Genomic DNA, 11,606 nt, shown 5'->3' with positions numbered 1-11,606 from the left:
CCTTTTTTTTTGTTCGTAATAATACTTTTTATACTTTTTGTACCTAGTCTTATTTTATAAATATTATTGTTTATTTATTATTATTTTTTTTCAAATTTACCAACCCCTCTAATCTCGATAATACTTCTGAAAGGATAGATCAGGTATTCCTCTCTTCCCAATTTTGATTTTTTTTTTCCCCATTTCATCTTTTTTTCTTCTTCCAATCAAAATTATATCCGTTAATATATATATTTTTTTTTGTGTTTTCTCCCTTTCAAAGCCATCTCATGGTTAACTCTTGTTGTCAAGTATGCTTAAAAATAGTTTCGCTTAATTTAAATGGCGTGTTTAGGAAACATGGTTCACCCGCGTGCCACAATTCTGGAAAATTTCCCCTCTCTTACGGCCTAGATCCTTTAATTAACGCTCCTCACTCGTATGACCCCATTCCACCATGTTCCTCAAGCTCTGTTGATTTATTCCTTAATTCGCATAAGCCCCCAGTTCTTTCTAGGATCCCTATAGCCGCCCGAGAGTCTATCTCTAGGTTCCTCATGTCACTTATAAATAATTTGAATTCGGATTTCTCCTCACTACCCTTATGGTTAGACCTGGTTAGTTTTTGTTTTCGAGTCCTAGTTAAACCCAAAAATAAAATAAATAACTTATCTGCCTTAATTAAGGAAAAAGTTTCCAATTTTGAAAATACAATTATCGATGAATTTTCTCCTTCGTACGCTTTAAACCCCAACTCCTTCCGTCACAAATTGATCTCCGAAAAATTAGATCTTGGAGATATTAGCGGTGCGGCCCGAATATTGTCCTCCGATGACTCTATTTCTCCTATCAACGTTACCATATTTAAACAACTTCTTGAAAAACATCCACGAGCGTCCCCTTTTAACATCCACCCGCATGCCTCCTCCCCTATTCCCTTTACCTGTGACGAAGTACTTAAGTGCTTAAAGTCCTTTAAAAAAGGGACGACAGGGGGGTTGGACGGCTTCAGACCTGGTTTCTTTGTGGAGTTAATTCAATGCCCTGATAGTGGCTTCATTGACCCTTTGTTGAAAGCATTAACCGAACTGTGCAATAATATCCTCGTACGCGAAGTTCCCCTTTGCATTCGTCCCATTATTTTTGGCGCCCGTCTTGTCTCCTTGACCAAACCGGATGGCGGCGTTAGACCCATAGCCATAGGGTCATTCTTTCGTCGCTTAGTCGCCAAGGCTATCGTAAATAGGATTCGGCCTAAGGCTAGTTCCTTCTTATTTCCTTCACAGTTAGGATTTGGAGTGAGAGGTGGGTGTGAAGTGGCCTCACATGTTGCGCGTATTTTTATAAATACTGAGGCCGATAAGGTTTTCTGCAAGTTAGACTTCAGAAATGCCTTCAACACCATCCATAGGAGGGCATTCTTACCATCTTTTTTACACCATTTCCCAAAATATGGGAATTTCCTTAATTCCTGTTATGGATTCCCTTCGTTACTCAAATTCGGGGAATTTTCCATCTCCTCCGAAGAGGGGATACAGCAAGGTGATCCTCTAGGCCCCATGCTCTTTACTATAGGGATTCATGATTTGATCAAAAATTTAAAGACTAATTTCCAATTAGACCTTAATTTATGGTATCTCGACGATGGCTCTTTTGGCGGTTCTTTATCCAATGTTATGTCGGCCATAGAGTACGTTGAAATGGAAGCTTCGAAAATTGGTCTTTCCCTAAATAGGAAAAAGTGTGAAATTTCCTCCCTCAACAATAAGGATTTTATTCCTCCCTTAGATTTTACAATCATTCCGCATGAGGAACTCTGTCTTTTAGGTTCCCCTATTGGTTTTTCAATCTCCTTTTGTCAAAAAACTTTTGAGGATTTGATCCATTCCCTTTCCAATTCACTCAAGAATCTTCCTCATCTCCCCAAACATCAGTTCTTCTTTCTCACCAAAAAATGTCTTTTTCTACCTAAATTCTTACATTTATTTAAATCTTCCCCCGTTTTCCAGTACAATACTCTCCTTAAGGTCTTCGAATTAAAATTTAAACATTTTATCGAATCCCTTTTAGGCTTAAATTTTTCCGATTTCAATTGGTCCCTCGCCTCTATGCCCGCTTACCAGGGTGGACTGGGATTGTTACCCCCCTTCCTTATGGCAATTGCGTGTTTTCTTTCATCTCGAATATCCTTCGCCGATTCTATTTCCTCGCTTATCGAGTTAAACGATCCCCTTCTATCTTCAGCTAAACAAGAGTGGCTTACTCTAATCACCCAAGGCTCCGAGCAGCCAATTTCCTGCCATCTAAAGAGCTTCCTGGTCCCTATGCTTCAATGCTCGTTTGAAAAACTTTGTATGTATCCTGAGCTAACTAACCTTCAACTGCTCAGAAACGCAAAAAAAAACTCTAACGGCCATGAATGGCTAGACGCGATTCCGAGTGGTAAAAAGGAAACGTTACTCACAGACGATGAGTTTCAAACTGCCATTGGCCATAGGCTTGGTTGCCTTATCCCTTCTGTGGACACCTGTGCCGCCTGTCACAAACAGGTTGATCCTTTCTCTAGACATTGTTTCTCGTGCCTCAAAGTCAGTGGCCATTTCCTGAGGCTCGACAATCTTAATAGGTTAATCGGCAAAGCCTTGATTTCGGCCGGTTTCCCCAATAGCTTGGAGCCATTGGGGCTCCTAAATGCTGACGGTAAGCGCCCTGACGGCATGTCTTTAACGTCTTGGCACGGCGGCAAAAGACTTGTCTGGGACGTCTCTTGTGTTACCTCCTTTCCGGCTAACGGAAATACCGACCCCTTGGAACTACAAGAAACCAATAAGTTTAATAAATATAGATTCCTCCCTAACTCTTTTATATTTATTCCCCTAATTTTTAGCGTCCTTGGAAACCCCGGTCCCCAATCCCTAAAGTTCTTAAATCAATTGGGTAGAAGAATTTCGTTAAGGACAGGGGTCAAAAACGAGTCCCTATCTCTTAAACAAAAAGTCCAATTTGAAATCCTAAAGGGGAACTACAAATGTTTCTTCGAAACACTCCCATTTCCCTCCTAGTTTATCAAATATAGTCATTGTTAATTTTATATATATTTTGCATCGCAACTATATTTAGATTTTAACCACAAAAAAAATATTTTTTCGTTATAATTAAACAGTTATGTTTTAATATATATATATATTTTTTTTCCGAGTATGTACTATATTTCTTTTTTATATATCATTAGATTTTTTAAAAAAATATTAAATAACTCTTATAAATTAAAAAAATATTTTTTACTTTTTATTATGGATTCCTCTCCATCTGACATTCTATCTTTTTTATACGATTCCCCATTTGAAAATTCAAGTCATTCTCAATTTGGTGAAGATTTTCAGGTAAAATTATATTTAAGTTAGAGACCTTCATGGGTCTAGATCCCGGCCCAGGCCCTCTAGAAAATTTATAATGCCGTGGGCCGGCCCGACCCATGAAGGTCTCTAATTGCAGTTAGCTAAAGTGACCATTAAATCCTGACCCGTATATAAATCATACAAATGATATTTTTTTTAAAAAGATATTAGATCAAAGTTTGGTTCCGCTGAAATCTTCCAATGATCCTTGTGTCAAAAAATTTTTTTTGGATACACCAATAAAAGGGAATAGAAAATGTACTTTGTGTAACAAAACCTATCGCATAAGTACATCATCAAGTAAATTTTTTTTAATATATAAAATACGTAAAATTAGCATAAAAATTTTTAACGAATGATTTAATTAAATATATTTTTTTTACCTTATTGTACCTTTGTTTTTACGTAATAAAATATTAGTGTTGTAAAAGGGCTAAGCCGAACTCAGCCAGTTTTTGAATAGAAAAATTACTCAGATGCTGGCTCAATAAGCCATATGAGTTGGCTCAGGAGTTGCTCTAGCCGACTTTTCAGCAAAAATTTACTTTTGATTAATAATTTTTAAAATTATAATTATGTAGAAATAGTGTACCATCGCCATTTGGAGTAAAAAAATTTATTCAGATTTAAGTTAAAAATTATAATTATGTAGAAATAGTGTGCCATCGCTATTTTGAGTGAAAAAATTTATTCAGAACATGAGTATACTAGCTAAATTAGGTTGCTCAAATATTCTTTATAACTACAAGTTAATATATTAAACATTCCTGGCCCGAGACCTATTTTATAAAAATAATTTAGTTCGGGCTTAATAATTTAAAAAATTTAAACCGCGCCGGCAGGGGGTGGACTCGTTACGATACGGCCTCGTGGGCATTCATTTATAACGGCCTCATTTGTTCCCTTATTCAAATTATATGATTTTTATAACTAACTATTTACATTTTTAAAAAAATAATAGTATGACATCATACTTATATATTTTGTTTTAAATTGATTATCTAAATTCATATTCATTGCACATATATATCTTGTATTAAATATAGTTATATATAGCACTATAAAATAAAATATACATGTTAAATATAAAATACCTACTCAATAATCAATTATATCAGAGTTGTTAATAGATACTTTTTAAATGGATCTAGATACGGATACATCGTCTGAAAATTTATCTAGATATAGATACAATTTTTATTATACTCTTATATATAGTGTTTGCAATGGTCCGGTCCCTTTTTTCTAAAATAAGATCGGAATAATGGACCGTTAAGTCAAATGAGACCGGACCGTGTGACTATCGGTTCGGTCCAGTCGGTCCCATATAATTTTTTTTATTAAGCTACAAAAGTTTTTCCTGGCAATTTTGCTAGTATGAATATTTATGACTCATTTTACCTAGGTAATTGTTTAGAATTTTTTTTTTCGAAAGGTATTATAAGTGAACACTTTAATATTAGGATTTATGTATTCAATCATTTCCAAAAATTTAATTTAATCATAGTATTGTAAACTTTTATTTTCTTTAATCGGTCTTCAATCGGACCGGAACACAGAACCGTGTTGTAGAACCGGACCGTCCCATTAGACACAAGAGCATGATGGGACCGACTTGGACCGGACCGTCGGCCCGACGTCCGACCGGACTTTAAACACTACTAATATAGTTTGTATAATCTTAAATTAGATTCTATTGTAAAAATTAATGAAATGAACTAAAAATATTGACTCGTTATCATATTTATCAAAATATAACTAAAATAATGATTTTTAGATTTTAATATTGTTGTTAAACAGCTCGTTTTCAGCTTTTAAAAAAATCGGCTCAAGCCGTTTAACAACACTAGATTTTAATTTAATATATGGAAATCGAAATATATGATTATAAATAATTATTTATTTCAGTAATAAAATATTTTCAAAATTTTGGTCATTAAAGCACCCTCGTTTATTTGTAAAGACATTTTTAGCTATACTACTAAGTCTTTCTGCGCTTAAAAATACTAAAATCTCGACTTTTTGAAAAAATAATTTAAAATTTGTATCAAAATTTAAATCATTAAACAATCATATCTGCTGCTATGGGTTGCTGAAAAAATCGGCCAACAACTGTATGTCGGCAAATTATATTTTTTTGTGGAGCTAATGTTTTGATTATTTTTATAAATGAAACATTTTCAACAACTGAAAATGGCTGCAGTGTTGCAACTTGCAAGTTGAGGTAATGCTAACTAAAATTTTCATATTTTTTGGTAGACATGGCAGATATGTTTTCATTATTTTGAAATATTTTTTAAAATATGCTCTATAAATTGTCATGGATAAACAATGTCGGAACTTGTTGATGCTTCATTGATTATTACTTCTTTCTCCCTCTTTGTCACTATTAATATTAATCTAAATAAATTTTAAAAATTAGTATAATAAAATAAAACTAACCAATTCTATTGAAAATGACAGATACCTTGAATAGATTGTAATATCAAAATTTGTTTGTTTTAAGCCTGAAATTTTTTTTAGATACCCGATGAATTATATTTGTCAATGTAATCTAAAATATTTAAAAGAAAATTTATCTTACATTTTTATGAATATTAGTTTTATTTTTATAAATAACACTGTTATTTCTTTTATAATACAATATTATATATTCTCAAACTTTTAGCGTTTTACTAATGTTGTTCAACTACTCGATTTGATCTGATTTTTAAAAACGGCTAACTATATTTTAGACAGGTAAATATTGCCTAAGCCTCGAGATTTAGCTTATAGATTTCCATACCTTTGTGGCATCTATGATCAAAATTTCCGGTTTTGCCTAATAATTTTATGGATAAAATTTTGAGTTAGCCGTTTTTAAAAATCGGCTCAAATCGAGCCATTTAACAACACTATTTTTTACCATGTATTTTTTATAAACTAATTAAAATTACCACAAATACAATTTATTATATAACAAATTTTTTATAGTATCAATATGTAATATAAATATTTGTTTAAAAGATAAAATAAATATGCTTATTAAATGATAATTCTCGCTGAAAAATACGGTAAAATACCGAATAGGTGAATTTTTATATATAACACCAGGTTGAATATAATTAAAAAATCCAGGCAGGGCCAAAAAAAATTTTTAAATGAAGGCTGGGCCTAAAAAAAATTTTTCAAAAAAATCGGTCGGGACGGGCCGTGGAAATAAAACCTCTGCAGGTCTCTGATATATGTTTTAATATTTTATACATAATTTTTTTTTATAGCATTCTTAATATTTTTTAATATATATATATATATTTAAATTAATTATTTCAAAATATTTAAATAATAAATAAACGGAGCCGACTTGGCCTTTGTACAACACTAAATAAGATCTTGTTTGGTTTTTTTTGATCAAAATGTTGAATTACTAAATAAGATATAAAAAATAATAATGAATTTTTAATGCCGAAAGTTTATTTATATTTTTAGCCAATTTGCGAAAACACATAATAACTTCACACCCATAATCCCTATCCACTGTATCTGTTAAAGTACCCGATACATTATATGGTTCTAGAAAATTAACTGCTGATGAAAATTTGTATTGTAATTAATACTTCGATATTTGATAAAAAATAATATTGCCTTTCATACAATAGATAATCAATATTTTAAGGACATATTTAGTATTTAAATAAGAATGTCAAAATATGGTGCAGGCAAACTGCCATCAAGCACCTAGGCTCATTATATAATTGTGCCAAAAACAATATAATAAACATTTTGAATCAAGAAGAATGTCAGTTATCATTAACTACAGATATCTGGACTGGGCTAAATTCTCTATCATATTGTGCACTAACAGTCCATTTTATAAATAAGGATTGGAAGTTGAAATTTTTTTTACTAGATATAATAGAATTCCCGCATCCTCACACGGGAATAGATATATTTGAGTTGATAATATCAACTCTTGAGGAATTCCAAATTGAAAAAAATATATTATCTATAACCCATGATAATGCTGCAAATGTTATAGTAGCTGCCGATTTGTTGGTAGATTATTTCATAAATAATGGTAACGCTAATGCAAATAATAATAGATGCTTAGCACACGTAATTAATATTATCGTTCAAGCGGGCTTAGACAGCTTATCTACTCATCTTGCCAAAATACATATTTTAATTAGCAAAATGTATAAAAGCCCAAAGTTTATGCAAGAGTATATCAATTTAAGTGGAGGTTGTAGGATACCACTAGATATAGCCACTAGATGGAACAGTATGTATTTAATGATAACTACTGTTAATAAAGTAATATTTTATTATTTGATATTTTTTATAATCATATTTTAATAGAATATAGATGCCATCATTAATATAAGTAGGCGATATTTACCCAATAAAGATAATTTGAACCAGGAGGAGGCTAAGTTATTGATTGAGCTAGAGTCATTTTTATATCCATTCTATAAAATCACGTGTGAAATAAGTTCGGCGTCATCATCTACAATTGGGATGTCAGCCTTATATTTAGATAATATAGCGAATTCTTTATCGCTTAATGCCCAATCACATAAAAATATAATTATAAAAAGTGCTGCTAATATAATGAAAGAAAAATGTAATATTTATATCGAATATTTCACCACATTTTCAAATTATGCATCATCATTTCTTGATCCAAGAATTAAGAAAACATTTTTACCAAATTTCATAAATAACCTTGGGTTTTATGAAAAATTCAAAAAAGTATTTGATGATTATGGTACATCGAAATCAATATATGATTTCGAGGAGGAGGATAATAATGAATCCAATCTAATGTCTGTCAATATTCTGAATGAGTTAAGAAGGTAAATATAAATACTTAATTATATAGAATACTCATAAAAACTTCTAACAAACATTTTTGAAGCTATATTGGAGTGACTAAATTTAAATATTATGCTTACATTAAACAAAAATTATGATAGTTATTTGAGTTAATATAAATATTTATTAAACATTTAAAAATAGAGACTTAAGAACTTATAAAATTAATAAAGCATATAGTTGCAAAATAGGCATTTTTAAAATATGTTTGTTACAAGGTTTTACAATGGATTTGATTATATAATAAATAGTTAATTTAATTTAAATATTTTATATTAAGGAAATCATACATTATGCCAAATTTAGACGGAGAAGAAATCGAAGAATATTTAACAGATCCGGTTGCTCAAACCTCTGTTGATATTATAGATTGGTGGTCTCGAAACGCTAATCGTTTTCCAAAGCTGTCGACAATGGCCAAGGATTACTTATGCGAACAAACTGCGTCCGTAGCAAGCGAACGTATTTTTTCTCGAGCCGGCGCAACCATTACTAAGAAGAGGAATAGGATGTCAGCCTCAACGTTAAAACAATGCCTATGTATAAATTCATGGGATGTTAATGTTTTAAATTTGCGTGACGAATTTTTTGTATAATTTGTTATTTTTCAATTATTTGTTATTTGATTTCATATAATTTTTATTTTTTATTTATGAAAATAATAAAGATATGAAAATGTGCCTTATTTATTTTGCATTTGTAAATTTTTACTTATAAAATATAAGAGCCTACTTGCGATAAATGAATAATAAATATATCATTTTTAAAAAAATAATAGTTAATATTTCTAAAAAGAAAAGGGGGGGGGGGGTTTATAGATAAAAAATTTTTAATTCCTAATTAGTAGTATCTCTGAAGATCTTAATGTTTTCCAAATTTTTTCTATGATATTCATTCTTAAGTATGAATAATTGGATTTTGCATAAGTCATCCACACAATTACCAAAGAAAAAAAATCAATTAAAATTTATAATGATGCAATAGTGGTAGAAAGTATTTAGGGGGTTTAGCAAGGCCCGCTAACAATCGCTTTAACAATCGTGATATGTAAACAAAATATTTGTAAAACTCAGAAATTATGAAAAATAATTTAAAATTTGTCAAGAATTATATCCATGATCTTAAATCAAATAATAATTAAAATCTTGTGTTTCAAATCAAATTTGATATAAAAAATTTATAGTAGTTACATATTACTTAATATTTTTATAAGATTAGAAAAAATATATCTGAATGTCTTAAATTTAAAAATGAGTTCGCTCAATTTTCCCTGTATTTTCCTATTATCTAGCAATCCTTTAAAAAGTTTCAAAGGATATACCACTCATATCTAATACCAAATATTATAAACTAAGTTCAAGTTAAAAAAAAAAGAATGAAATATAATAGCAGTATCAATATTAGAGATTTAGAAATATTTTTCTAATTATAAAAACTTTTTACTAGTCTGAAAATAAGTATAATTTATTTTATATTTCTAGATTTTTAAGGGTGGAGTCAAAAAGTAATGAAAGAAAAAATTTCTTACTGAATCCAAATATTTTATAACATCTTTCCAATATCAAAATTTTTTTAAATAGGCTTAAAACAATTTTAAATAAAATTTTCCTCATTGGAATAAAATATAATTGCAGTGACACCTTATTACTAGATTCAATGGTTTTAGAAAATCTATTAAATATCCAAAACTTTTTACAAGACTTTAAACATAAATAAAATGTTTTTTTAATTTTTACATTTCAAGCGTGGTGATAAAAAAAATAAAATTTTTGAACTTTATAATATTAAAAACCACTAAGATTAAAAGAAAGTTTAAAAAAACTTAAAGATGAAGATTATGACAATTGTCACTTTTCTAAGGTACATATTCACTGAAAATTTAATTTAACATGTTTACAATATATATTTTTACCTATTTGCTTCAAAAAAATTCGACAAAACTTAAAAATGACGATTATGACAATTGTCACTTTTCTAAGATACACATTGACTGAAAATTTAATATAACATGTTAATATATATATTTTTACCTATTTGGAAATTCGAAAAAACTTAAAAATGACGATTATGACAATTGTCACTTTTCTAAGCTACATATTCATTGAAAATTTAATATAACATGTTAATATATATATTTTTACCTATTTGCTTCAAAGAAATTCGAAAAAACTTAAAAATGACGATTATGACAATTGTCACTTTTCTAAGGTACATATTCACTGAAAATTAAATTTAACATGTTAATATATATATTTTTACCTATTTGCTTCAAAGAAATTCGAAAAAACTTAAAAATAACGATTATGACAATTGTCACTTTTCTAAGGTACATATTCACTGAAAATTTAATTTAACATGTTTACAATATATATTTATACCTATTTGCTTCAAAAAAATTCGACAAAACTTAAAAATGACGATTATGACAATTGTCACTTTTCTAAGGTACATATTCACTGAAAATTTAATATAACATGTTAATATATATTTTTACCTATTTGCTTCAAAGAAATTCGAAAAAACTTAAAAAAGAAGATTATGACAATTGTCACTTTTCTAAGGTACATATTCACTAAAAATTTAATTTAACATGTTCACAAAATATATTTTTACCTATTTGCTTCAAAAAAATTCGAAAAAAAGATGACGATTATGACAAATTTTAACGCAAGCCCACCCAGCAAGCTGACCCAGCAAGCCGACCCTGCAAGCCGACCCAACAAGCCGACCCAGCAAGCCGACCCAGCAAGCCGACCCAACAAGCCGACCCATCAAGCCGACCCATCAAGCCGACCCAACAAGCCGACCCAACAAGCCGACCCAGCAAGCCAACCCATCAAGCCGACCCAACAAGCCGACCCAGCAAGCCGACCCACCAAGCCGACCCAACAAGCCGACCCATCAAGCCGACCCATCAAGCCGACCCAACAAGCCGACCCATCAAGCCGACCCATCAAGCCGACCCAGCAAGCCGACCCAGCAAGCCGACCTAACAAGCCGACCCAACAAGCCGACCCAACAAGCCGACCCAGCAAGCCGACCCATCAAGCCGACCCATCAAGCCGACCCACCAAGCCGACCCAACAAGCCGACCCATCAAGCCGACCCATCAAGCCGACCCAGCAAGCCGACCCACCAAGCCGACCCACCAAGCCGACCCACAAGCCGACCCAACAAGCCGACCCATCAAGCCGACCCAACAATCCGACCCAGCAAGCCGACTCATCGGGTCGGCCCAATGGGTCGGCTCATGTGGCCCATTGGGTCGGGTCGGGTCTGATCTATGGCTAAATGGGTTGGCTCGGGTTTAAGGTCGTTTTTTTCGGCTCAAACCTTGCTGGATTTTCGGCCAAGCCGACCCGACCCAGCAATTTA

General features: G+C 31.6%; 1 protein-coding gene across 1 annotated transcript; it reads left to right on the top strand.

Annotated features, from left to right (window-relative positions):
• The first annotated feature begins 269 nt into the window (after window positions 1-269).
• Window positions 270-3,041, top strand: LOC135926734 (uncharacterized). The gene has a single exon (XM_065462665.1). It carries the CDS (start codon window positions 270-272, stop codon window positions 3,039-3,041), a length of 2,772 nt encoding a protein of 923 aa, XP_065318737.1.
• Window positions 3,042-11,606: the final 8,565 nt, after the last annotated feature.

The sequence above is a fragment of the Gordionus sp. m RMFG-2023 genome, chromosome 3 (genome assembly GCF_954871325.1).
Source record: "Gordionus sp. m RMFG-2023 chromosome 3, tfGorSpeb1-WG-v2, whole genome shotgun sequence".
Taxonomy (NCBI): domain Eukaryota; kingdom Metazoa; phylum Nematomorpha; class Gordioida; order Chordodea; family Parachordodidae; genus Gordionus; species Gordionus sp. m RMFG-2023.
The sequence above is the reverse complement of the archived record's forward strand: the minus strand, read 5'-3'. Positions and strand labels throughout refer to the sequence as shown.

Excerpts from the sequence above, each read along its gene's own strand:
- LOC135926734 (XM_065462665.1), top strand. The coding sequence starts at position 270 with ATGGTTAACTCTTGTTGTCAAGTATGCTTAAAAATAGTTTCGCTTAAT.